The sequence below is a fragment of the Batrachochytrium dendrobatidis genome (genome assembly GCF_000203795.2).
Source record: "Batrachochytrium dendrobatidis JAM81 unplaced genomic scaffold BATDEscaffold_7, whole genome shotgun sequence".
In the NCBI taxonomy this organism is placed as follows: Eukaryota; Fungi; Chytridiomycota; class Chytridiomycetes; order Rhizophydiales; genus Batrachochytrium; species Batrachochytrium dendrobatidis.
Window position 1 is genome coordinate 717,882 of NW_006281105.1, and position 25,484 is coordinate 743,365.

Consider the following 25,484-nt stretch of genomic DNA (forward strand, 5'->3'; position numbering starts at 1 on the left):
AGATTTAAAAGCCAGTCTAAAGTATTTACTTGTATTCTTTGACACAAATCTGACAGAGTAATATTTGCATTGTTTAAATTTATAGCACCTTGAATAAATACCAAGCAAATGCCAATATAAACTAGGCATAGTAGCTTGGAGAAATAAGCAAATCAGATAATACGGTCAATTGCTCCTCAGTAAACACTAGTTTATCCTGCATCCAATTATCTTGATGTGTGCGCTTGAAATCAGCAAACGTCTTTGATACCGTTGTCTAATAAAAAGTGAGTTAGCAAATCATAAAACACCATCATCCATACCAACTAAAAATCAAACAGTTGAAAAATTACCCTGATAGGAGCTGAATCGGAAATACAGGTAGAAAGTACCACTAGAATATTAGGCATCCACTCGGGGGCATGATATGGAAACGCCTGTACAAGTGCTGCAAGTCCAAGCACGGCTGCATGGCGTTTCACTAGTCGTGCGGCTGCATTGATGTCGGCAGGTTGACTTTTAGATTTGTCTTTGGCAGGACGAGTTTGTTCAAGTTGCTTTTCAAACGTCGATGTCAGCATCGAAATTAATGGTGGATAGGGTGAACATCTTACGAGACCTCCAAGCGTCACTGACGCCATTTGTCGTACCTAAACTCACAAGTTTAAAGATATACATGCACAATATCAGCGATTGCTCAGCATATAATGTATTCGATCGATATAAATAAACAGACCCATATTTCCATTTGTCATGGCAGATACAGTTAAAATCAATAAATGCTTACCTCAACTTGTCGATCGCCAAGACAAGCAGACACATCCATCACAATCTGATTGATAAATGCAGGTGGAATCATATGCAAATGCCGGAAAAAAAGGACTTGCAAGACAGGCATGACTCTCACTTTTAAATGCCATCCATATTCCACCATCTGAATCTCATCTACAGCTGCTGAATCACTTTTCATCATATTTCGATCAGACAAAAAATCAAGCAGCGTGGTTAACGCTTCACATAGTAGCTTTGGATGATGGTGAAAGTGTGGATACAGTTTAGCTACAGCCGCTGCTCCAATTTGTAAATCTCCATCCCAAAATTCCTGCATCTCAAACAATAAAGGAAGCATCATAGGCATATATGGATATATCCCTGCAACACGGAATGACATTAGAGCATCCGTCAACCATGCTAAAAGAGTTTTGCTTGCATTTCCGTAATCTGAACAAGAGGAACTGGGATCTCGAGGATGAAGTCGCCATTGGGGCATACGTTCATTCACCAGTTTCTGAATCAAGATAGAAGCGTGTCCCTGTAAATAAATAGGAACAGTTATTCCATGCCAATTAGACTGATCTAGGCTTTTAGATGACAAACTCCCGCCATGGTAAGTAGACATTTGGGTTGAATTTGGTCCTCCCTTGGCCCACTCCTGCATATGCACTTCCATCAATACAGTAGTGTTTGCTGCATTTGGATGCCATTGTAGCTGTACAAGTTGATTCAGCAAAGCACCAAGACTTTCTCTCACTTGTGCATAGGGGCTTTGTATGACTTTAAAATATCCATCCAAAAGCTTATCAGATACAGCTCGTAAATGGTTTGCAAAAACAGACACAATTGTCCCAGCCAAAACTAGCTTTTTGGTTTCAGAAAAAAAAGATGTTGGTGATAGTTCCAAACTGTTGTCTAATATAAGGCTGATGAGAGGACGTAATCTGCGAGGATCTCGCGCTAGTGTTACAAACTTGACACATTCTATCCAGTACTGAATGCTTTCCGATGTAGCCTGTGTAAATGCTCGCGAAAGAAGTGGAATGGCCCATGTCCAAAGCGCATTCTGTTTAAGTGTGCACCAATGTTTTGCGCCACGAAGAACACCTGCAAGTAGCTCTGCCCCTGCTCGCTGAGCACTCTTATTTTCCGGTTTGTCAACAAACGATTCAATAATTGGCGATAGGTGCTTCAGTAAAACATCTTCAAATAAGCCGGCGATACGTTTCACCAAGTTTGCAGTAGAATTGGAAAATGGCTCTACTGAGTTGGATGCCTCTTGTGATGAATACGTTGCAATCATTGTCCAAAAAGATGGATCCTCTAATCCGCTGAATAAAATGTCATGAGCTTTTGTTGACGTGGCATCGTGGAAAGATAATACTGCATCCTGCGTAAATTCCCGAACGCCTTTATAAACAGTGAGTGTATGAGGTTGAGCTAGCCATCCGCAATCTAGTTGGTCATTAAACTGTGTGTTTTCCAACGAGTCGGTATTTGAATCCAAGGTAAATGGATGAACGAGATCAGAACGAGGAATCTGCTTTTTCAATTCAGCAATATAAGAAGTGCCTTGTTTTGTAGCCCGATGTTTAAGAATCACCAAAATGTGTGTCAGCAGCGACACACAATTTCGGCGCATTATGGGGTGCTCATTTATCACATTAGACACTGCAAACTGCATAATAGTCGGCGATACAGGCTCATCAACTTTCAAAAGTACGTCAACAAGATTTGCAGCCATAGCAGTGAATCGCCAATGAGAAGAATTGTCTTGTGCAAACGACACTAGAGATTCGATCTTGATGTTTTAAGATAAAGATATGGCAACATCGACAAACAATTCAATAAATGTGATAAAATCATACTGCAAAGAAAAAGCAGTTCAAAACCAAACATACCAATTCAAGATATTCAACTCTGGCTTTCTCAAATCTTTCCTTTACAAGAGCTTTTGTCTTCAATAGCGCCACGTCATCGCAATGAAGTCCAGTAATCAACTTCATCAATGCATCAGTAATAGAAGGTGTAACGTACGATACTCCAGACATTTGCATCAAAAATAAAATATATGCTTTGCGAATCAACTCGAGTACTGAAGGCTATTTCAAAATAAAAAATTGAGATTTAAATGATTCCACCTTTAGCTTTCAAACCCGACACTTACCTTGTCATCATGCTGAGCGCGAACAAGAGTATTTAAATACAGACGGGTGTATTTCCAGTGATACAGTACCATTTCCTGAAAAGCCCCAGATCGAAAAAGATAAAGTGCACCTTTCATCTGACTTGAGCTCAACTCATTTTCTATTGCAGTTGGTTCCAAATACTTTAAAACTTTTGGAAAAACCATGAATCTTGTTACAGGGAAGCACTTTAATGCCTCAGTCAAAGCCTTTTGTGCTCGAATTCGTACAGGAATGTATCCAGAAACACAAAATACAGGTAAATCCTGCTCAATCATGATTCTCAGCTTTGGAGTCAGTTCACGCTGCATGCTCAGTTGTTTTTGTCTTGACATATGAATCAGTTTTTCGCGCTGAATAATCAGGCATCGCGGATAAGCTTTCTGATTTTCTGTCAGACACACACTAGATTTCATGTACTTGTATAAACGCATAGATGAATCGTAGGAAGCTGTGTTTACACCAGCAAATGAAATGCATACATCCATGCAAGAAAGTAAACTTTGAATAGATTCAACATCGTTGGAGCAATGTATATGCATGATTCTAGCAAGACGATGAAGCACGTCGTAACTGGTTTCTTTTTGAGACAAACAATCTTTGTATTCAGCAGAGTTTGGATCGGAGAAACAAGCACCTATATTCGGTGGAATTCGACGAAATCGCATCATGTAATGATCCAGATCATCCATTTCGTCATTCAGCGACATGGATGGCTGTGGTTGAAGTAAAATAGCAGATCCATATAAACAGTTTTTGAGTAGTGATAGCCACTTGCCAATATCTACACCACCACCGCTAGGATTCGCCTGACTTGCTGAAGAAGTCAAAGATGTGATGTATAACTCAAGTTGAGAGGTTGCAAGTGTCATATACCGCTCTAGCAATACCCTTGCAAACTGGATTTCTTTAGTGGTAGGAACATGCCATTGAATATCTACGGTTTCCAGTGTACACATCTCACCCCAGTGCATGTGGCTCGATTCTTGAAACTCGGTGCTTTCCCATTGCTTCTTTGCATGACTACGTGCTTCACGGGGATAGACACGAGTCAGACTAAAAAGAATATTGCGAAGTAGTTTACCTGCCCATTTGTACCCTCTTCGCGAAACACACTTTGTCACACATTCGTCAAGAATAGATGAGATCTCACTTTGATACTCTAGCAAAGCTTCGCCAGAATTTAAAACAACCGAAAGAAGAATAGATTGGTGCCAGTGCAAAGCAGCATCTGACATGGATGCGAAATTAAACGGATTGGAGTTGGCTGACAGCTTGCTACATAATTTTGAGCCTGCGCCGTGATGTATTTCTTCACGAATACTATTGCAGCAAAGCGGAACAAACAATGCCAGTCGCTTACGTGGATTAGCACGAGCCACTATGCAGCACAAAGTCCCAATGGCTTTGGTAGCAGACGATATCACATTGGACCCACAAAAATCGACTAATTTTCTTAAAACCATATTCTCCAGCTGATCAGAGAGTTGTGAAAATATCATCTCACTGGTGTACATCAACATATCCAACAGCGTTGTTTCTGCCGTCATTTCTGATCCTTGACCAGCACCGTACTGTTGAGGCAGATTTTCAAAAATGGCAAAGATTCGATCAAGGTATTTGGAAACCCATGATTCAAATTCAGCAGTGGATAAACGACGCTTTTCATGAGACTCATAAATCGACACTATTTCTTTTTCCATACCAGTAGGCATACTATAGCTACTTGCCGATACGTCAAAAATCGGAACCGTCATTATAGCGTTGCTAATAAACATTAAAGTCGAGTTTGATTTGGAAATGTCGTTAATATCCAACCCTGGAAGCGTAAGATGCAACAGTGAAGTCAAATGATGGCCACCGTCAGGATAATGACTTGAGTGTATAAGAGAAAGAGCAGTGGTATTGAGAGCAGAGATACACGAAATAGTGCGGTGAGTCTCATTAAGAGCTTCAAGAGATGGATATACTCGTTCAAGTAAACTGGGAAACACTGCTTCAGGATCAATCCAAGACAAATATTTGAGCGTGCTGTTGGAGTATGCCACAGCTCGTGAATCTTTACCAAACATGCCCAAATATGCTACGGTTTTTAAAAGCATCACAAATCGCTGTTTGATATCAGCCGTGATCCTGTAATGCGGAGGAACTTTAGTTTCTGGGTCTTCTTCTATCATACGCAAATAAAACGATCAAAATCACATGTCAAGGACAAGTATTTAAAATAAATTGGATTAAACTACTTTACATGACCAGTTCAATAGACAAGATTAAAATACCATTTTTGCAACGACTGACAAACTCTTGAGACAATGTCTTGATAAAATGGGAAATAGGAAATGACCATTTTCCTGTATTTGAAGGATGGAAAAAGCTCTCAATAGCTTGAATCAACATTTCTAAATGCTCGAGCGTTTTGGTAGAATATTGTTTCGAATCGACTTGCGGTGGAAATATAGTGTACACAATAAACTTGGCCAGATATTCCACTTTGCTCTAACAAGTTCAAACAATCACATAGAACAGTAACGTGTGTTAACACCATGCCCATGCAAATGTTATAAAAAACAATAGACCTACTTTTGACATGCCTTCCATCAATTGAATGTTCTTGTCGCTTCCGTTTGGTTGTATGGGCAAACCAGAATCGTGTTTTCGAATAGGCATACGCTCCATGCCACTAGATCCACTGCCAATAGGAAGACCAAAGTTTTTCATGCCAATTGTAAAGATTACGCGAATCTGATCATCTGTCCAAGCACAGTACTCGGGGGTAGCAAGCTGTTCCTCGGCAAGTCGTCCAAACAAGTCAATAAACAACATATCGTATGTGGGGACATTAACAACCATTTGCCAGATTGAAAAAAAGGTTGAAATCCAAAAAAACTTTGGAGTTTCTGATAAACTGACATGAACAGTCATATCTTTTGGTGCTATCGGAACAACATTTACGGGAAGAAGAAGCATCACAACTGAAAGACGAGTGATCATGCTGGGAAAATAATGAATATTGATCCGAGGAAAATACAACTCGAGCAATTTCGTAGCAAATTCTGGAGAGAAAAATCTAAAGTTGAGTTTTATGATGAGATTGGCACACAAATCTAAAAGCCTTGTAATATTTATATTTAAGATGGCCAGCAATAGCGTGTAACTGACATACCTTTGAGCGTATCCGGCAAGTTTGATCACTGATCCAATAATTTTACTTTACATTCAATATCATGTGTATTGAACTTGGTAAGAGATAGTTGCAATATAGAATAGACCATCTATTCAAGATATATTTGAATTACCTAGCAACAGGATACATTTGGTCTTTTTGTTTTGGAAAAAAGAACTTGGAAAGCAAGCACTCAAGAGAATCTCCATCCAAAACCATGGCATCTGATGGTAATTTCGTCTTGTTTCTATATTTAAAGTGAAAACATAGAGAAGCAATATATTAATACATATTCAATCCCACACAAATAATGCTTTAGTTTGATCATATATACCCAGTCGAGAATAAAAGAAAATACTACAACATGCTCTAAAGCCAAAAATAAAGATGATCAAACAAATCAAAATATTACTTGATGAGCTTGCAGGTGATGTTGGAGAAAGTCAGCACCAGATCCAGATCGAGACCAGGCAGTGTTACCAACTGAAACATGATTTTAGAAAACCAAACTCTATCTGAAAGTTTCAGAGGATACTTGAGAATTATATATCTAGATCCAGATCAGCCAATACAATGACAAGTAGCGGATTGCAGCAATTAATGGATATCCGCCCATAATAGATTAAATCGAGAGAAAAGGTTAGTCCTGAATAGTATACAAGTCAAAATTCAGCCATTGAAGCAGCATTGTATATTATTCCCAGAAAGCAATCAAAGCCTCAAACTCCATCACAATATATTAATATTATATCCATGTTATTTCATAAACTCCGTACTCTTCCAATGCCCTTGCAGCACGGGTAGCTCCAACAGTAATATCCTGAGCATTGATTGATAGTGCTAGAGTTTGTTTAATATTTTCAAGTAGCTCAGTTGTATATATCTGCTCCTCGGACCCATAATAGGGAAGATATGCATTCCAAAAACGCATCCTGTTTCGATAATAAACCAACTTTGTGAACATGCAAAACTGTGGCATAAACTGAATGATCGTGCTCGATCCAAGACTCGGCCAACAACCATCTCAAAACCTACATGCATAAATGTGGCTTTATTGAATTGATTTAAAAATCCAGAACACTAGATACTCCAGATGTAGATGCTCCACACGATGGACCAGAACCTCTGGGTCGAGACCGTGCTGCGCCAGATGGAATCGATGAGCTATGCTGTCTAGATGTATTGGTTTCTTGTCCAGCTGACGATTTAGCAGATTTGGACTCATTTGATTCATCTTGCGCATCTTCTGGCGGAAGAGTAAAAGTTTCGATTAAAAACCGTTTGCGTCGCACCTTGAATGCGAGTGAGTGCAACTCCACTGGTGATAGTCGCGACGTTTCCTTGTGTGAGTTTAAGCCAAATGTACGGTGCGGATGAATTAAGCCATGATACTCTGTTGCGTATAAGGGGTTTACTGGTTTAGGCGATCCTGCAAAAGACTCTATTTCAATTACTGCATCCGCAGTGTATTCGAGTCTTCGAATGAGTGGATCAGCCCGGATTCTGTAAAAATCCTCATATAAATATGCAGGAACTGTGACCACACAGACTGCCTGTGTGTTGCGAAGTATAGATTTAAGAGAGTGCAAAAACAAGCATGCTTCCTGGATTATTGCGAGTAATGCATTGATAAAATATAAATTTACAGTATAAGTAAAAGCGGATTGATATCAAAAGTTTAAATAATACTTGCTTTGATGTACAAAAGGCTTTCTGGATCATTTGATACAGTCCATTCTGGAGAAACAAAAGATCTAATTGCAATCCTAAGCAATGTCTGTGCCTTTTCTGTATCACCGCAAGTACTATACATGAACAAATAAAAGAATTTAAATATGGTATACCAACACTATTCACGTAAAATGGAGTACTGGATAAAAACTGAATGAATATTCACATTACAGTTCCGATACAAAACAAACATTAGGTAATTGACATAAAAACAACAGTTGCATTTTTGAAATGCGCAATGTTTGTTTTCAAGTTAGTGCGCATCGACAAGATTAGGATACAACAGGGAGTTTGAAAATAGTTGAATTCAATATATGGATTGTTGTGAATCTGGTGATTGTATAATGACTATTTCAAAAATATAGTTTGTACGATAGATGTTGTGTTTGGGAGAGTTGAGAATGTCGATTCGAGTCAATTTGTAGTAGGATGAACACTCGACGATTATTTCAAAAAGGTAGTGACTGCAAGATCAATACAAGTGATCCATTTTACATGAATATGCTGTACATTTAGAATCCAACGAAACCAGTTTTACCTAAAACCTCCGTCGACAATAGCAGATTGAATTTTTTCTAGCAAATTTCTAAACATATTTGGAGAATCTACTGAAAGTGACGGACCATTGTAGCATTGAATGGATGAACGAGTCAGTAATTCTGGATCAATGCGTTTGGTCAAGTCAAATACACGGCAGTATAGTTGGCCTAGAATGAGTCAAGCCATTAGTCAACTAATTTAAATATTAAGCATCGAGACAGCTATAAACTAGCCAATGTACCTGATGAAGATTGGACACTGTTGGAAACTTGGGAGTTGAATTTAGGCATAGCTTGATATCTCCAAGCAATATCGAGCTGATCAGAAGAATCGGAAGATGCAGATGGAATTGCAGAAACGGAGCCACGACTGCTTGAACGAAGCGCACCCAATGCTCTAGTAAACTTGGGAGTCATGATAGAGCCAGATGGAAGCGGAACATAGTCGACACCACTGGAGCCATCATCTTGCTCATGACCAGCAGATGGCTTGACCACAGCCATGAGATCGGAGAATATTGGATCCAGATCTGATGCAGTATTGGCAGTAGTGGAGCCAGAAGCAAACAGGATTGCATGGTTGGAAGCAATGCCTTGAGCCATGTAGTACTTGAGAGCAAGCATGGCATAGCCAGTAAAACGATCTTCTTTAATTAGCAAGAGAGAGCCCAAAGGAAGTCCTCCACCAAATGTATCGTCAAGAGAAGGGATTCCAGTAGAAGTCAAGGTTTGACCATTATGAGCAGACACTCTTGTAGCAGGCAGTTTTTTATGAGCAGCAGATTGGATTTGAGAAGTTCCAGGTTTTCTAAAGGATGAAAATGACATATTTTTGAGTATGAATTGTTAGATTCAAATAGAATTGATTTGGTATTGACAAGGAATCACTTGGATCGATGTGAGAGTGTTGCTGTTTTCCTATTGCAAACTGAATAGATTTCAAGGTCAAAAACAGCGATTATCAAACTAATTTTAAATTGGATTTTACGTGAACACGATTCATCACATTCAAGTTGAACTGTTATTCAACTTGATAAAAATCTAAACTTGAATCAACACTTGTCAAGTCAGTCATTCAGTCTTGAATGGAATTCATACAAATCTAGTCAACTTTATACAAATCTAGTCAATTATAATTGAATTCATGATTAAACCTACACGTGATTGGAAGGTATTCAATAAACTTGCACTCAGTTCCATGTTGCCATCACAACCATGACTTCCATGTATGTATTCAATCATATTCATATACACGTCAATATCATACATTAATCTATTTATTTTACGTTAGTTCTTCACTCTCCATCACTGATTCTGTTTCAGGAACCACCATTGATGTTCCAATTGGAGTGAATAATACAATTGCTGCAACTGCATTCACTCAGTTCAAGATCCCTCAAACATGTCCTTTGCCAGACACTCCTCCAAATGCTAATACTGCTGATGAAAGTAAAGTTCCTTTGCGTCTGTATGACCCCGGCTTTAAAAACACTGCTGTGTGTAAAACTACCATTTCTTCCGTTGATGGCGAGAATGGTAAACTCTATTATCGAGGCTACGATGTGGAAGAATTAGTCGAAAAATCAGACTTTCTTGAAGTCGCTTACTTGTTGATCTATGGTGACCTTCCCGCTACCCAGGTACTACATACTGATTGTATCGCATGGTTTTACAGCAATCTTGGACTTGACTAACTTGATCACTACTCTGATGAATTCACAGCAAGTCTTTGATGCGTGGTCAAAGAGTGTCATGCATCATACTTATCTTCATACTGAACTTGCAAATCAGGTATGTTGGCTGAACTTTATGCCTTGATATCGATCGCTTCATTGTGTTTGAAATTACATGCGTGTGCTCCCGTTTTCATTCAATTTACACTCGGTCTTTTAATGTCAGATGCGAACATTCCGCTTTGATGCTCATCCTATGGGTATGGTGATTGCTACAGTTGCATCATTATCCACATTTCATCCTGAAGCCAATCCGGCTCTCAAGGGTGATAGTTTATATATGAAGCCAAAAATTGCTGCTGGCAAAAATCCCACTGCAGAGGAAGCTGAGCTCATCAAGAGTGCTGAAACTGCCAGATCTCGTGCTATTTATCGTATTCTTGGAAAAATTCCTACCATTGCAGCCAATGCTTATCGCCACCGTCTTGGTATGTCGTTTGAAATCCTTTTCAAGCCAATCACCAGTGTTAATCTTGATTTTGATATTATTTATAGGCCGTCCTTACAACGCTCCCATGTTCAATGGAAATGACTACTGTGAAAACATACTATATATGATGGATCGTCTTAATGAGCCCGACTATCATCCAGATCCTCGTCTTGTCAAAATCCTCAACAAGGTGTTTATTCTTCTTGCAGGTATGCCAAGTTGATCCAGGTTGAATTGTATTTGAAGATGCGGACCAGGCTACTTGGGCCTAAATTCTGTTTTTTAATTGTAGAAAATGGATCAAACTGCTCCACCATCATGGTTCGACACCTGTCATCTTCTGGAGTGGATCCATTTACAAATCTTGCAGGTGCAGCAGGTGCACTTTTTGGAGAACGCAAAACCGCTGCTGTAATTCAAATGCTTCAAAAGATTGGATCCGTTGATAAAATTGACGAGTATCTTTTGCTTGTGAAACAGCCAGGAAAAAACAGTGAAGCTACTGATGCTAGCCTTGGTGGAATGAGTACTCGCAAATCTCGTGTACGTTTGATGGGTTTTGGCCACCGTATTTACAAAACCCATGATCCTCGTGTTCGTATTTGCAAAAATCTGGTTCTTGAGGTGCGTGATATAACAATTGATGATATGCATCTGGATGCAATAGTTGGGGTATATCGTATATTGATTGTACTTTATGTAATCTGTTCTAGCTATTTGAGCTGATGGGGAAAGATCATATCGGTGACATAGCCATTGCACTGGAGGCCAAGGCATTGGCTGATCCTTATTTCACAGATAGAAAACTGTATCCAAATATTGACTATTGGATGGGAGTGCTTTTCCACACCATGCAATTCCCATCCGACATGTTTCCTGTGTGGATGTTTATTCCCAGGTATACGTGTAATGAACTATCTGCAGGACGCTTTAAACGTGTGGGCATGCTTCTAACTGTCTGATTTACATACATTTTAATAATTCAGAGTTGCTGGCATGATTGCACATCTGATTGAGAATATTGACGATGCTGAATTCAAAATCTATCGTCCTCGTCAGGTAAACTTTTTAAAATTCAATTTAAACTTTTGAAATGCAAGTATAATCGATCTGTCTGTTTGACTTTACTCATTATGTCATTTGATCACAGGTATATATTGGATCCGGACGACGCTCATATGAAAAACTAGGACGTACACGCAGTACAAGTCTTCATTCCGACTCTGCTCCTCCTGTGTTGGATAGTGTATATCGTCTTAGTGATCCACAAGCTGCTCGTCGTCGTGAAACTACTGCTGATGTACTGGAGGAGCTTGCGCATATTCAAAAGACATTGACAGACGTATCTGTCGCTATTGAAAAATTGAGTACTGAAGAAACATCTTCTGCGAGTGGACCCGAGGTAAGTATACTTTTTGTAAAAATCTAAACTTTTTCATGCCATTAAAGCATGAAATTTTTGTGAAATACTAGACATTGCAGACACTAAAAGAAAAGGTTGCTTGGCTTCAAAAAGCTCAGTCGCATCTGACTTCAAAACTGGTACCCAAGCGACAAGGCTCTGGAATGAAATCGCCTACGAATAGCTCAAGCAGCAGCTCTATTCCATCTACAAGCCGTGCAGCTACGGGTGATGGACCCAATCTGCTTGCTGGAAGTCGAAGTCCTCGTGTGATTAGCCGCAAACCGAATCATTAAGTCGACAACAAGAAAAATGGAAATGAAATGAAATGAAAAATTGTCGGCAACCATCAATGTGTGTTTTGGAATAGTTCTTGCATACAACTCACACTTGTGATTTGAATTGGTAAGCATATCAATCGTGTTTCCTGTACCATGGCAACAGTCTGACTTGTTGAGAGTCTCGAGGCTTAACACAAGACTCGTCAAGCCATTAGACACTGCACGGGTTGGATGTTTGCTACCCTAAATGAACCGAGTCAACCACGCAGAGTGTCAGATGTAAGCCGTAACTGCAGCCAATCAGAGCACGCCATCCGTATCCACACCTAAACAGTCAACTTGAGCTTCTAATCAGAATTCTAACTGTTTGCCGGCAATCCAATTGGTAATGGGACTCTTCGATAAGCTGTTTTTTAAAAAAGAGGGCAGAGATGTCGGCAATCATACTGTTCGTGCTGGTATAATCGCCAATGAGTTTGAAGCGCATTACTTTGTTGGCAATCCATTAGGCTCTGGTGCTTTTGGTAAATGCTTACTGTCCTCAATTGCTATGTATACCTTGTGAACTTTGGTATATCTAATTGTCCTGCTTGACGATTGAATAAGGACTATATTGGTATCATCATTCTACAATAACATGGCTGTAGTGTATACCTAGCTCGCCATCTATTTCAAGCTATTAGAGCTTTAAAAAACTGTAGCCCGTCAACTGACTTTACTAATACCTTGTAACAATAGCCATTGTCAAGGAGGCAATTCGTAAGAGTGATGGATCCAAGTTTGCCGTCAAGATTGTTGACAAGACAAAGATTAAAGGTGGGACATGCTCACTCTTGTGGCAATAAACTATTCAAATGGAATGTCGCCATCAGCAACTAACTACAGAATTAAAAACACTGATTTCCAAACTACATTTAAACTCTAGGACAAGAAAATCTGATTGCTGGAGAAATTGCGGTACTCAAGCAATTGAGTCATCCTAATATCGTAAGCTTGATCGACTTTTACAGCACCCCGCAAACGTTTTACCTTGTTATGAATCTAGCTACTGGCAAGTGAATGAGATGGATTATTCTAGTATAGCCTCCATGTACAAATATGTTTACAATATGTGCTTTTGATCAGGCGGCGAATTATTCGACAGGATCTTGGCAAAGGGTTATTACACAGAAAAGGATGCTGCTCTAATCATTGGTCAATTGTTGGAAGCCTTGGCTTATTTACATGAAAAAAGCAAGTGTTTTGAATATCACTGTTGACTATCTGGATGCATTTTCTGATACTCTACACGATCATGGCACTATTTAGATATTGTTCACCGTGATCTCAAGCCAGAGAATGTCATTTTTGCAGATTCATCAGAAACATCTCGTGTTTTGGTAGGATAATCCAAATCGCTTTTTATCAATACTATCGACAACTAATTGGTGGCATTGTTGCTTTTTTGATAGCTTACCGATTTTGGTCTATCCAAAATTGTCAAGACAAATCAGTTTCTTACTACATCATGTGGCACACCTCATTACGTTCGTAAGTCTAATTTGATGAGCTCTTTTCAAGCCTGATTCGGCGATATTTAAACATTCCATATAAAATATTAGCTCCTGAGATTTTAAAAGATCATGGCCATGGTACCCCTGTTGATATGTGGTCGCTTGGCGTTAGTAAGTAATAGTGCACTACAGCGTCAATACCAAGTATTTTCAAATTGCTCATGATTTATTCGCGTGTATCTGTAAATGCATAGTTACATATGTGCTACTTAGTGGATATACGCCATTTTGGGGAGGCGAGACTAATTCCACAACAGTTTTGTATCAAGCCATTGTTGAGGGGAGTTACGAATATGATCCAGAAAATTGGGATAAAATATCAGCAGATGCAAAGAATTTTATTAGCAAGTTACTTTTAGTAGATCCTTCTAAACGCATGACAGCTGCAGAGGCATTAAAACACCCCTGGCTCCATACCGAGGCTGCTATCGACTTATTACCCAACATGCGGAAAAACTTTGATGCAAAAAAGACGTTTAAAAAAGGTACGTGTAGTCAGGATTATCATTTAGGAATCTCGAGAATTGGATTTACTCACCCTTGTATATTTCATCATTAGCATTTCTTGCTTTAGCCACTATTCGCCAAGCTAGCGTCTTGGGGAAAACAAAAAGCTCCGATTCAGTTGATCATGCTGTATCACCTATTTCTGAAAATTAGTTATTTGATCCACATTAGTAGTTGTTTTCCGTTTACAGTCGTATTCACGTAAAATAGAACGCTCTTTTGTATTTATCTTGCAGTGGCCGCCTCTATTTGGTTTTGGAATAAACAATGCTTACATACTCGCTACACTTTTCTACTAGAATTGACTTTAGTCATTTCAATTCAAAATAAATAATGTTCATCGTATGATGTTCACAAACTATAGTTTTGAACCTAATCTTTTTTCATATTTAATATAGCCATACATTGTATAATCACCAGATCCGAGTATTGGAACTGTTGTTCTCATGCCAATCACTAAAAGATTGGCCAATTAGAGTCAAAAAGCACAATGATGTCCAGCAAATGACCATTTATTTCATGAGATTGGCGGTTTACTATGCATTTTGGTAATTTTATTAGTATTCTATTGTATTCAATCAAAAACCTACATTGAGTAGTAGATATCTGTTGATAAATATAGTGTTATGTATCCAATCATGTCGAATAGTAAAACACTAATCTAAACTTGTGGCAATATGTGCTTGAGATAATAGTGTGTGGTAATCAAATACTGGTGTTTATTTTTCTTGAGCATTTTTAACATCCAAGTATAGTTTGACTGATTAATACCTGCTATGCCTAGTGATGTGTCACTATTCTTGAGTGCGACCCCACTGTCTACCAACCATAGATTCTGAAGAAGCATCAAAGAATTTATCCAAAGCACCTGTCAATGCATCCTTGTCATACTTGATGTACTTTTCCTTATTTTTTGAAAACTCTGTCTCAACGTATCGATCGTAGAACCGATTGTACATGGGCAAAAGAACTTGCCGAACTTCCTTTATAACTTGGGCACGAAGTTCCACATCGGGAATTGCATAAGCTTTTTGTGTTTGGAACATTTCATCAAAGTCTTTGTTAAAGTTTTTGAATCGCTCCTTGACAGCCTCGCGTTGAGGTTTGGAGAGAATAGTGACAATCCTTTGGTCTGATATTTTCGTTGTATCCATAAGATGTTCAATTAATGGCATCCAGCTACACAAATACAATCACCACAAAACAGTCAAATAGGCTGATCTGAAACGCACTCTACAATATGGCATGGTATACTTTACCTGCTTCTGTACACATCCAACTGCTTTTTGATTGATTTTTCAACCATGTCAAGAGTATCACTATTCAAGTTATCCACCAATCTACAGCTTTTGAGACCTTTAAGGATGTAGTGGAAATTATTGAGAAGAAAGAGTGTAGTCAAGGTTGATTTCTTGTACCCTCGTGATTTAATCTCAAGATCTGTAACAAGAGCTTCAATCATTTTTGATACAAATTCCGGAAAAGATGTGACGGGAAGTGCACCGGGATTTCCCTGTTTGATATAGTTAGATGGCGTGCAATGATTAGGGCTATATGTATTGGTAGCTTATGCTGGTTTATAGATAAGCAAAAACAATAACCTACCTGACTAGACATGATTATATGTTCCATGGCCAATGAAAAGTCCAACAGTCTTTTGAGTGTATTGATTGTCTAAATGGATTGGTTAGCGCATATATCGTACTACGCATTGATAGTCTGTATCTTTAAACATTTAAATCTTGGATTGTAATTAAAACTCACCTTGCTAGTTGTTTCATGAACTGTGCCATCTACAGATAATGCCGCTTGTTTTTTTTCCGAATCCACTCTGAATTCATCATACACCTCTTTAAAATATGAAATTGCAGTTGTGCTACAATTTGCCAAAACCAAATCGATATCATGACCCTTTTTTCCACAATACTAAAATCCATATTCAAGTATTTGCACAAATTAGTTGATGCCATTAAAACTAAAAATTATAAACGTTCTTACCGCAAGGAGACCAACATGCTTGCCAAACAGGTTTGAGAGATCGTCCCAGACATCAATCAGCATATATACATCATTGATATCCCGACGTTGAATATTTCTTCTGACGCGATTTAGCATAGACTCGCAGGCGTCAAGAAAGCCATCAACTGATAAAACAATTGTTTGTGCAAATGTTGTAACCGCATGATGCTTTGGGATGATTTTAAGATGGAGAGCATGCTCAGTCTAAAACATATTGATCAGAACCAAGCACATTTAAATTTTTAATGCTACACTCGCCAAAAACTTGATATTGAAATGGCCTTTTATAAATCAGGATTTAATATTGGCTACAGTTTTAATAGAATGGTCACTTACATTAAGGAGAATAAGTAGATTCTTTCCGTATTGTGTGAGCAAACTGGATCCTTTTTGATACGTTCCACGCTGATGCACGCTTTTGAGTTCCTCATCCTTGGTTGTCTGGCATATAGAAGCGAGCGATTTTACCAAATGTGCTGACCGGATTTCCTCATACTGCTTGATGAATGCCGAAATAGGGCCAATTTCTATCAAAGATTCTGCAAGTGCACTTGCCAGGTTATGTAGTTCTGAAAGCTGAGCGTCTGGGATGGGCGATGGCACAACATCTATTTTATGCAAGCATAAATCAGTAAACAACACAAAATTGGACAAGGTGAAAATTTACCATCGTCAACTTGGTATGCACTAGGATCTATTGCATCACTTGCGGCCTGCAGTTTTTGAGAAAACATTTCGTCCAACTGGCGAATTCCTTTCCACAGCGTATCTTTCTATTAAAGTTGCAAGATATAGTATGTTTATCCATATCTGCATTTGGTTTTACAAGTACACAAAACACTTGATATAGTTTATTTAAACATACCAGAGCCTGTATTTTGCGCTCGGATGATTTGTACTTGGTAGTTTCAAGATTCTGTAAAGACTCTTTTAATTTTGAAATAGACTCCAAATACACGGCAAGAGGAATTCCTTGTGGTCTAAATAAAATAATGGTCAATACAATTTTAATTCAATAGAGTTGGAGCGCCATTTGTGATCAGAATTGTATCCCTTCTCATACTACCATACATACCCTTTGGTCACAATTGCTTCGTGCTGCTTAATAACAGATAGCGTGCTAGTGAATCCTTCAATCTGTGCAAGAGCAGAATCAATATCTAAGGTATATCGACTTGAACTGTTAATCTACCTGTAATACCGCTACCCATTTAAAAATGCCTCCAAATCATGTTTACTTGTATGCATTTTTGTTAGTTTTTGAGTTGATTTGTAAATGGGAAGAATAAATGTTTCGAGCTTGGACAGTCGCTGGTCAAACGAGCTCAATATGGTTTGCTATATATTACGTGTATGAAATATCTCGAATGGCTTAGTATACAAACTTTATGTATTTAAAAATATACTACACATACCATTTTCTCAGTCAGCATATCAGTTTTTTTTAAACTGGTTTGTAGTAATTCAAGGTTGACGACTTCATCATCGAGTTTGCTTTCAAGCTCGCGTTTTCTTTGAGCCTGAACCTCGGTGTGAGGGTTTCTAATAGAATGAGGAGTATATAATTGAAATGTTGGTTAAGTAAATAGTGCATAGAGTACAACTTTTCGGGTATGCGCATACACGTTGAGAGTTATACTTGTTCTAGTCATTTGCAACGACGAAATGTTTATTAGCTTTTAAAGTCAAGTTTAAAATCGCAGCGTGCAAACAGTTTCCTTGAAAGTTACTAGCCCTGGCACGTTACAAATTCAACCATGGCCAACCCTCTGCCCGAACCCAAGTCTGAGAAATCGTATGCAGTCTGTGCTCAGAAGAAAGCACATGAGCTGTTTAATACAGTCATGAATACCATGGGTTGGTCTCCAGATAAGTTTGCAAAGCAACTAGACAAAAACCCACCATTAAAGGCAAGTATTGGATTTAGAATCTGAAATGGCTCAACTGTTACTGTGTAGACTCAACTAATGATTTTGTAAACAGGCATTCTGTATTGCACTGCTTGCATTCTCTGCCATTCCACTGGGTGCATTTATCTTTTTTGCCGTTGTGACTGGCCTGATTATCCTTGGAATCGCCGGTTGGTATTGAAGGGTCATGTATTCAGCCATCTAGATCTAACATGTGAAAATTATTGGCATTTAGGCACTGGAGTCGCGGTGGTGCATGGCGGCCTTGTGGTTGTTGCTGGTCTGGCTCTCACAGCTTGTATTTCTGTTGGAGTATTCTTGGCTGCAGTGGTTACCTTTTGGTAAGGCTTGATTAGAATTGTAGCATTTAATCTACTTGGCTGACTTGCCCATCCAACTTATAATCTATTTAGCTTCTCTACTGCTTATTTTGGATCCAAATATGTGACCAAAATGACTACCAAGACCGAATAGCCCCTATTCTTGCTGCATTTTAAAATCAGCCGTCTTTATCTATTGACTGCAACATGGCTCAATAAATAACATTTCACTTTTTATACAATGACTGGTAAATAGCATATAAACTAAAAGTATTAGGAACACTGCTTATCTTGGTCAATACAAGCTAGTGAAAAACATGTGCAGTTTATCAGCCAGTGTAGTCGCTAGCTGTTCTATTGAAAAATAACAGCAACAATCAATCTCATTATAGTTTCATTTGATAGAAACAATTTAAACCCTAATATGGGTTCACAAAGGCTTATAACTTGGCTGTGATTGTTGGAATGAACCCAATTTCATTCTTCAAACCAAATGGCCATTGTAGAGACGGAGGACTTGGACGAGTTGTTCAACGAGGCAGTTGGTTGCATACATGCCTATAAAGGTCCAGCCTTTTCAACAAAATCCCTTCTCGAGGTTATTACTTTGAATCTATTGCCATCAGCTTTGTGCTAAACCAGCATGGACTAGGATAAGTTTTATGTAAAACTGACTGCCTTTTCATTGGATTATACATGCTCCTGTTTGCAATATCACTCTAGTTGTACAGCCTCTACAAAGTCTCAACGGCTGGTCAATGCATGTTACCCAAGCCTGGTCTATTCGAGTTTCATGAAAGAGCAAAGGTATCCGGCTTTATTCTACATGATTAACAAACTAGATTTCAATCCCAACCTGAATTTATTCTTCTAGTGGTCTGCATGGAACGATTTGGCAGATCTACCTCAACCCCAAGCAAAACTGTTTTATATTGAATTAGTCAGCAAGCTTATTGGTTACCAGATTGAATTGGGAACAAACTCGGATGATGGTAACCTCGCCCATAATACAGCTGCATTGTCTACTGGATTCCACGTTAGCTCCATGAGTGACTCTCGTGAATGGATCAGGTATAGCTTACTGCGAGTCATGAATTAGGTTAATACCATTTTTGGCAAAATGTACATTGCAATATACTGATTCTATTTTGCCGTGTTATGTTTATCTATTTGAAATAGTGATGCAGACAAGACAATATTTGATTGGGCAGAAGAAGGAAATGTTACTGCAGTGGAGTCATTATTGGATACTGAGACAAGCATTAATATTAGAGATTCAGAGGTATACACTAAATGTGATGTTTATGAATTGAAAATTGTGGTTATTGATTTAATGCTATTCAAGGCATGGAATTACCAATATGAAATCAAATGTTTTTGACTAGGTTTCAAACAATTTTATTAGTAACACATGAATGTTTTGTAGGGCATGACACTTTTGCATTGGGCAGTAGATAGAGATCACTTGAAATTGGCTCAAGTTCTTATCCAACGTGGCATTCAAGTAGATGCACAGGATAGCTCCGGTCAGACTTCACTACACTATGCACTGATGATTGAAAGTAAACAAATGGTGGAGTTGTTGCTGAGTATGGGACATGCCAGCATTAAAATTGCTGATAATGACGGAGCAACGCCATTGGATCTAGCACCAGATGAATTTTGTAGTTTGCTTAAGCATGGCTCACACAAATAATGGAGTTATACAAATACCGGAACCATTATATTTTCAACACCAAAACAACTATTTTTGGTAAATAAATTACAGCTGTATTCACATACAATCAATCACAACACAAATGTCGATATACATAATACACAGCCAATACCATGTCATGATTGGTGTCGGTTTACTGTACAACACTGTATTATTCTGACAAAGTCGATTGGTTATTATGCGTGCTCATTTTTGTATAAACCAACTGGACGAGTGTTGACATATTCATGACATATTCATGACACTTGATCAATCCGCGACTCTGCATTCAGTCAATTCAGACATTACAAGTAAACACTGTTCGACATGCAAACAACCGTTGCATTCCAAAATGCACAATCTGTTGAACTAGATCGTGAACATATTCAAAGTGTTAAAATACAACACATACGAATGTGTGCACAGTTTGACCGACAGCATCGGACCAGTCAACACTGATATATCAGTTGCAATGTATGAATTTGAGTTGAACTTGTCGATCGTGCAATGTATGACTGCCAACAATGGTCAAAAATAGTCAACAATAGTCAACAATGATCAAAATACAACATCTGAATACACCAGTCCAGATCAAAACTACAGCGTCATCGTGTGTGTGTCGTATGATGATCGTTGTGTTTGAATACTGACAACACAAACAGTGACTGCTACAGTATTCAACGACTAAACAATCGCATCGACAGAATGTTTCCAAACACGCATCGTATTTTGGACATCACATCATAAGCTACTCTGTTGTTTGTCATGGTTTGCTGACTGTTCAACAAACACCAGTGTTGCAAGGCGTATGGCTACATCACACACCACACTACACTGTCAGATACTATCCGATACTGCACATATTATGGCACACCACGCTACACCACATTGCATCACATACATTGCTTGATACCATCGATTTTAGATCATGCAAACAGTCTAGTATAACGGTAGATCTACGTCAAACAATTGCAATCACACAGACTCGGACTCGGACTCGGACTGTCCACCAAACAATCAATCAGACGTTGATGTCAATACACGCCATACATGTAGTCAGTGTATGTACAAACAAAATACATGCTCTGGCTGCAACATAAATACAAATGTTTACACCAATCGGCTAGAATCCACCAATTTGGTACAAATTATCACACAATTGTCACAAATATTGACAACCATGACAATCGTGACAACCATGACACAATCTGATAAAATGGGTTTAAACTCGATTTAAAAACTTGCATATTGTTGTCAGCACATATCATACAAATGCTACACTACACATGGCTGTATACAATGTAACGTGTGTCGTGTTTGCAGTGCTTGCAGTATTTGCAATGTCTGTCAAACGGATTGTATCGCATCCAGTCGTGTCACTCAGTTTGAAGTAGCCGTGATACTAGAACAGTAATCTACATTGATAACATCATCCAAATACATATATTAGACAGCACAGTCAACCATGTCGTGTTTGGTAGTTGTGTGTACCAGTTCAATTGACCATGTGTTCGATTGACAATGTGTCCATTTTAAAGCATTTTTGTTGATTGCATTACACCGGTATATTGAACTCGGGTGATATTTCAAATGTCGGATAAGCAATTATCTGTACTACGGCTATGATTATCCGTTGACCGTTGAACATTATACATTGACCACTGTACATTATATATTGGCACTATATGTGTACCGTTTGGTCATGACTGACTGATACACGACAGTCTGATACTAACACAATACAACAATCAACACAGCGTGCATACTAAACACCAATAATCATGTATATTGTCAACTCAACACTGTCGGTATATCATATACATACACCAATACACTAATGTACAGTATGCGACTGTATGTGACTATATATGACTGTATACAATACATTATAAACAACTTTTTGGATATTGTCAATTTAGTTTATTGTGTGATGAATGCAATATGTATATGATCAATGCAAATGGTCAAGTATTTACAAGATTATGAACTAAACAGGTCAAGGACCTGTAGTTGCAAGTGTTTTGCTCTTGTTGACAGTATAGCGCCGTTCAAAAATGGTTTTTGTAAAAATAGTGTACAAGACTTTTGAGAATCCAAAGACTTCACCGTCGAGTGACATGCCAACATCAACTGATAAATTTACATCGAATGAGGCCGGGCCAGAGTCGAGTCGTTTGATGTTTTCAAGGTTTGATATGTCTTTTTGGATACCAAAGTTGATGCCAACTTTGTTTGCAATCGACAGTGACGTTTCCAAAAGATCAAATTTAAACACTTCGGCTGCAAGTTTAAGTTTTGGGGTGAGTGCAAATTCCAGTCGTGTTTCAGCAACAAGCTTGTCGGCTTCGACGTTGCTAGTATATACAGGATTGAACCCACGGTATGTGTTTTTTTCATTAGATGCAATGCTGGTTTCAAAGTTGGAATAGGACACGGTCAGATTTGCTTTTGATCGGACTTCAGCCGAAATGCTCGCATCCATGTTAAACTCAAAAACTAGCTTAGGGCCAAGAGACAGCACTCCAGGAATGTATATCGGAGTCAGTGGGTACTCAAAAATTGGAATGGAAACCAATCGTTTGTCTAATCTGACACCTATGTCAAACGACAGCATGGCATACATGTCTATGTCACCTTCCCAGGTCAATGAATATTTTGGCTTTTTGAACAGTCGACCGGATGCACGAAATAAAAGTGTCGTTTGTGCTTTGATGCCACATGGATTGCAACCGACTCGGAATACACCGCCTACATCTGTTGGGTTAAGTTCGACTGATGGACTGGCTTTCAGATCCAAGTTGAGTGCGATACCAACAGTTTTGGCGTTTGGTTTGGATACTCGACCACGCTTTTGCAGTAAATGGGTGCTAGCTTGACCATTAGAAATATCATCAGCAGTGATACCACCACCCTGGCTGCTTTCGACACCAGGAAGTGCAAGAATTTCAAAACTGCCAGTAACACCAGCCTTTTCTGGGTTAGTGGTTGTAAACACGACAATTTTTCGTTGAGCGTCAAGCATCCAGTCGGTAGCAAGAAGTAGAGCCTGCTCGGCTGAATTGCCAACTCCACAACCATGTTGCGATCCAATCACCAACAGGGTTTTTTGGACTTTCCAGTTGGTGCTTGGCAGTGGTTCAGTAAGCACCATCGTAACTCGATCTTGGTTACATTTAATAGACAAAAGGCTTTGGATATTGTCGAGATTGACAGATGGGACGTTTGCAGTGATTTTCATTCCAGCCACGACAATCGAATCACGGCCTTTGAGCGGATCGTACCATTGCAAAATGGTTTCAGGTGATGGCGCCTGATCTTGGAGATATGGACGAATTTTAAGAATATTTATAAATCGGTTTACATGTTTTACTTTGTTGGCAAGCCCTTTGAACCTAGAAGCTCTAGCCAACGACACGGGAGTTGCATTTACAACGCAGATTATCAACAGAATTAGAGTGACAAATAACATATTTATATGGTTTGTACTTGGTGAATTTGCAAGGTTTGATACAGTTGTTGTTGAGATTATGGCTTAGATTGAGCAAAAACAGCCTGTTTTTATATTCCAACCGACAGTCGATGCATCGCATGTTGCTTTGTTTTAGTTTTCTGTTTCACAGGATCAGGGTGGAGTCTACACTGGTATTACAATGAGGGTTGGTCGCCCTTAATTTAGCTGTGCAAGACAAAAACACACTATTTATAACTTGTCTCGAATAATAGCTCTTAAATACTGTCATATACGAGTGCATCACACATACCACATTGCCATTTTTACGAGCATCACTATATATAGCATGTAGACTAGTGGTTTCACATTCGAGATTTGAGCCGAGTGGTTAGACATACACCAGCTCATATATCGATAGCGTCAATTCAAACCCGACATTTACTGCTTTTAGGCTGTGAATGGCCCTTAACAGTCTGGTTGATTAAAATGTTGTTGAACATATACGATCAAATGTATCAATCACTACTGCACAGCTGATTATTAGTTGTATTGCGTTTGTAAAACTAACACATCCGCCCTGATTTAAGCCAGTGCTAATGTGCTGGCTGAACAGCACGTCTAATAAGCAAACCATACGCATCTGGACTCGAAAGCAACTGCACAGCATTCAGATTGATCTACGAGACTGTGGGGTTCAACAAATCGGCTGCTATGGGTTTTTAGCTTTCTGATTGAGGCTCAGTTGTTAATTTCAGTTTGCATAGCCTGGATCACATTGTTTAAACGTGAGCCACAATACAAGAGCATCGTCACAATATGTATCAAGTCTATTGTTGTATAATGTCAGCACTGCTATGTTGAATCATGATGGGCTATCCGGATGTAGTTGTGATATTAAGAGCTGTGCCATTTGTGTGGAAAATACGATATATCGACCAACAATCAAAACAGTTGGCACAATAGACACCATTGATGTGTTCTGGCTAACAATACAATTGGACATGTCATGTCATTAAATGACAAATATGCAATGTAGTAGCCAGAGTGGTCTGATAAAGCATGATACGATAAACAATACAGTCAGACACCAGGACAGTATCAAGAAATGAGTATACAAGTGTAACTGATTCGAGATCAATTATCATGTCATACCCGAGTCTTGCGATAAATGCAGCAACCATGATCAAGCATTCAATGTCGTATGTCCAGTGACCAATGTCCAATGTCGTATGTAACGTGAATGGTTTATTGCCAGTGTTGTATACCAACTACTGGACATATCAAAATATACAATACATGTTGCAAATGATTTATAAATCAATATACAGTCGTATTCACATACAATCAATCACGACACAAATGTCGATATACATAATACACAGCCAATACCATGTCATGATTGGTGTCGGTTTACTGTACAACACTGTATTATTCTGACAAAGTCGATTGGTTATTATGCGTGCTCATTTTTGTATAAACTAACTGGACGAGTGTTGACATATTCATGACATATTCATGGCATTTGACCAATCCGCGACTCTGCATTCAGTCAATTCAGACATTACAAGTAAACACTGTTCGACATGCAAACAACCGTTGCATTCCAAAATGCACAATCTGTTGAACTAGATCGTGAACATATTCAAAGTGTTAAAATACAACACATACGAATGTGTGCACAGTTTGACCGACAGCATCGGACCAGTCAACACTGATATATCAGTTGCAATGTATGAATTTGAGTTGAACTTGTCGATCGTGCAATGTATGACTGCCAACAATGGTCAAAAATGATCAACAATAGTCAACA

The 25,484-nt window shown here is 38.7% G+C and overlaps 7 protein-coding genes across 7 annotated transcripts; 3 read left to right on the forward strand and 4 right to left on the reverse strand.

Moving 5' to 3' along the window:
• Nucleotides 1-20: 20 nt before the first annotated feature.
• Nucleotides 21-6,594, reverse strand: BATDEDRAFT_89128 (uncharacterized protein; the record flags this gene model as incomplete). Its single annotated transcript, XM_006679669.1, has 10 exons — nucleotides 21-256; nucleotides 333-629; nucleotides 767-2,554; nucleotides 2,655-2,855; nucleotides 2,921-5,109; nucleotides 5,219-5,435; nucleotides 5,520-6,006; nucleotides 6,103-6,147; nucleotides 6,236-6,349; nucleotides 6,515-6,594. The coding sequence occupies 10 exons, from the start codon at nucleotides 6,592-6,594 to the stop codon at nucleotides 122-124; spliced, it is 5,553 nt and encodes a 1,850-aa protein (XP_006679732.1). The 3' UTR covers nucleotides 21-121.
• Nucleotides 6,595-7,139: 545 nt separating this feature from the next.
• Nucleotides 7,140-9,289, reverse strand: BATDEDRAFT_35261 (uncharacterized protein). Its single transcript, XM_006679495.1, has 4 exons — nucleotides 8,615-9,289; nucleotides 8,372-8,540; nucleotides 7,796-7,907; nucleotides 7,140-7,706 (listed from the first exon to the last, which is right to left on the reverse strand). The coding sequence occupies exons 1-4, from the start codon at nucleotides 9,198-9,200 to the stop codon at nucleotides 7,167-7,169; spliced, it is 1,407 nt and encodes a 468-aa protein (XP_006679558.1). The 5' UTR covers nucleotides 9,201-9,289; the 3' UTR covers nucleotides 7,140-7,166.
• Nucleotides 9,290-9,587: 298 nt separating this feature from the next.
• On the forward strand, nucleotides 9,588-12,233 carry BATDEDRAFT_35262 (uncharacterized protein; the record flags this gene model as incomplete). The annotated part of the gene is made up of 10 exons (XM_006679496.1): nucleotides 9,588-9,598; nucleotides 9,664-10,012; nucleotides 10,095-10,163; nucleotides 10,272-10,533; nucleotides 10,601-10,744; nucleotides 10,828-11,159; nucleotides 11,249-11,433; nucleotides 11,522-11,594; nucleotides 11,686-11,937; nucleotides 12,009-12,233. 10 exons carry the CDS (start codon nucleotides 9,588-9,590, stop codon nucleotides 12,231-12,233), a joined length of 1,902 nt encoding a protein of 633 aa, XP_006679559.1.
• A 373-nt stretch (nucleotides 12,234-12,606) lies between these two features.
• Nucleotides 12,607-14,431, forward strand: BATDEDRAFT_89426 (uncharacterized protein; the record flags this gene model as incomplete). Its single annotated transcript, XM_006679597.1, has 9 exons — nucleotides 12,607-12,742; nucleotides 12,957-13,034; nucleotides 13,144-13,205; nucleotides 13,264-13,273; nucleotides 13,527-13,597; nucleotides 13,670-13,748; nucleotides 13,820-13,882; nucleotides 13,966-14,256; nucleotides 14,331-14,431. The coding sequence occupies 9 exons, from the start codon at nucleotides 12,607-12,609 to the stop codon at nucleotides 14,429-14,431; spliced, it is 891 nt and encodes a 296-aa protein (XP_006679660.1).
• A 641-nt stretch (nucleotides 14,432-15,072) lies between these two features.
• On the reverse strand, nucleotides 15,073-17,949 carry BATDEDRAFT_25482 (GTP-Rho binding exocyst subunit EXO70; the record flags this gene model as incomplete). The annotated part of the gene is made up of 12 exons (XM_006679400.1): nucleotides 15,073-15,457; nucleotides 15,538-15,791; nucleotides 15,884-15,952; nucleotides 16,043-16,204; nucleotides 16,277-16,501; nucleotides 16,634-16,905; nucleotides 16,965-17,070; nucleotides 17,163-17,277; nucleotides 17,373-17,457; nucleotides 17,536-17,635; nucleotides 17,713-17,839; nucleotides 17,921-17,949. 12 exons carry the CDS (start codon nucleotides 17,947-17,949, stop codon nucleotides 15,073-15,075), a joined length of 1,929 nt encoding a protein of 642 aa, XP_006679463.1.
• A 105-nt stretch (nucleotides 17,950-18,054) lies between these two features.
• On the forward strand, nucleotides 18,055-18,681 carry BATDEDRAFT_25483 (uncharacterized protein; the record flags this gene model as incomplete). The annotated part of the gene is made up of 4 exons (XM_006679401.1): nucleotides 18,055-18,138; nucleotides 18,281-18,377; nucleotides 18,443-18,548; nucleotides 18,621-18,681. The coding sequence occupies 4 exons, from the start codon at nucleotides 18,055-18,057 to the stop codon at nucleotides 18,679-18,681; spliced, it is 348 nt and encodes a 115-aa protein (XP_006679464.1).
• Nucleotides 18,682-22,219: 3,538 nt separating this feature from the next.
• Nucleotides 22,220-23,692, reverse strand: BATDEDRAFT_89283 (uncharacterized protein; the record flags this gene model as incomplete). Its single annotated transcript, XM_006679670.1, has 1 exon — nucleotides 22,220-23,692. One exon carries the CDS (start codon nucleotides 23,690-23,692, stop codon nucleotides 22,220-22,222), a length of 1,473 nt encoding a protein of 490 aa, XP_006679733.1.
• Nucleotides 23,693-25,484: the final 1,792 nt, after the last annotated feature.

Excerpts from the sequence above, each read along its gene's own strand:
- BATDEDRAFT_35261 (XM_006679495.1), bottom strand. The coding sequence starts at position 9,200 with ATGTCATTTTCATCCTTTAGAAAACCTGGAACTTCTCAAATCCAATCT. Across the intron at positions 8,541-8,614 it reads CAGTGTCCAATCTTCATCAG|GCCAACTATACTGCCGTGTA; the intron begins GTACATTGGCTA and ends GACTCATTCTAG. Across the intron at positions 7,707-7,795 it reads AAAGCCTTTTGTACATCAAA|GAAGCATGCTTGTTTTTGCA; the intron begins GCAAGTATTATT and ends GCAATAATCCAG.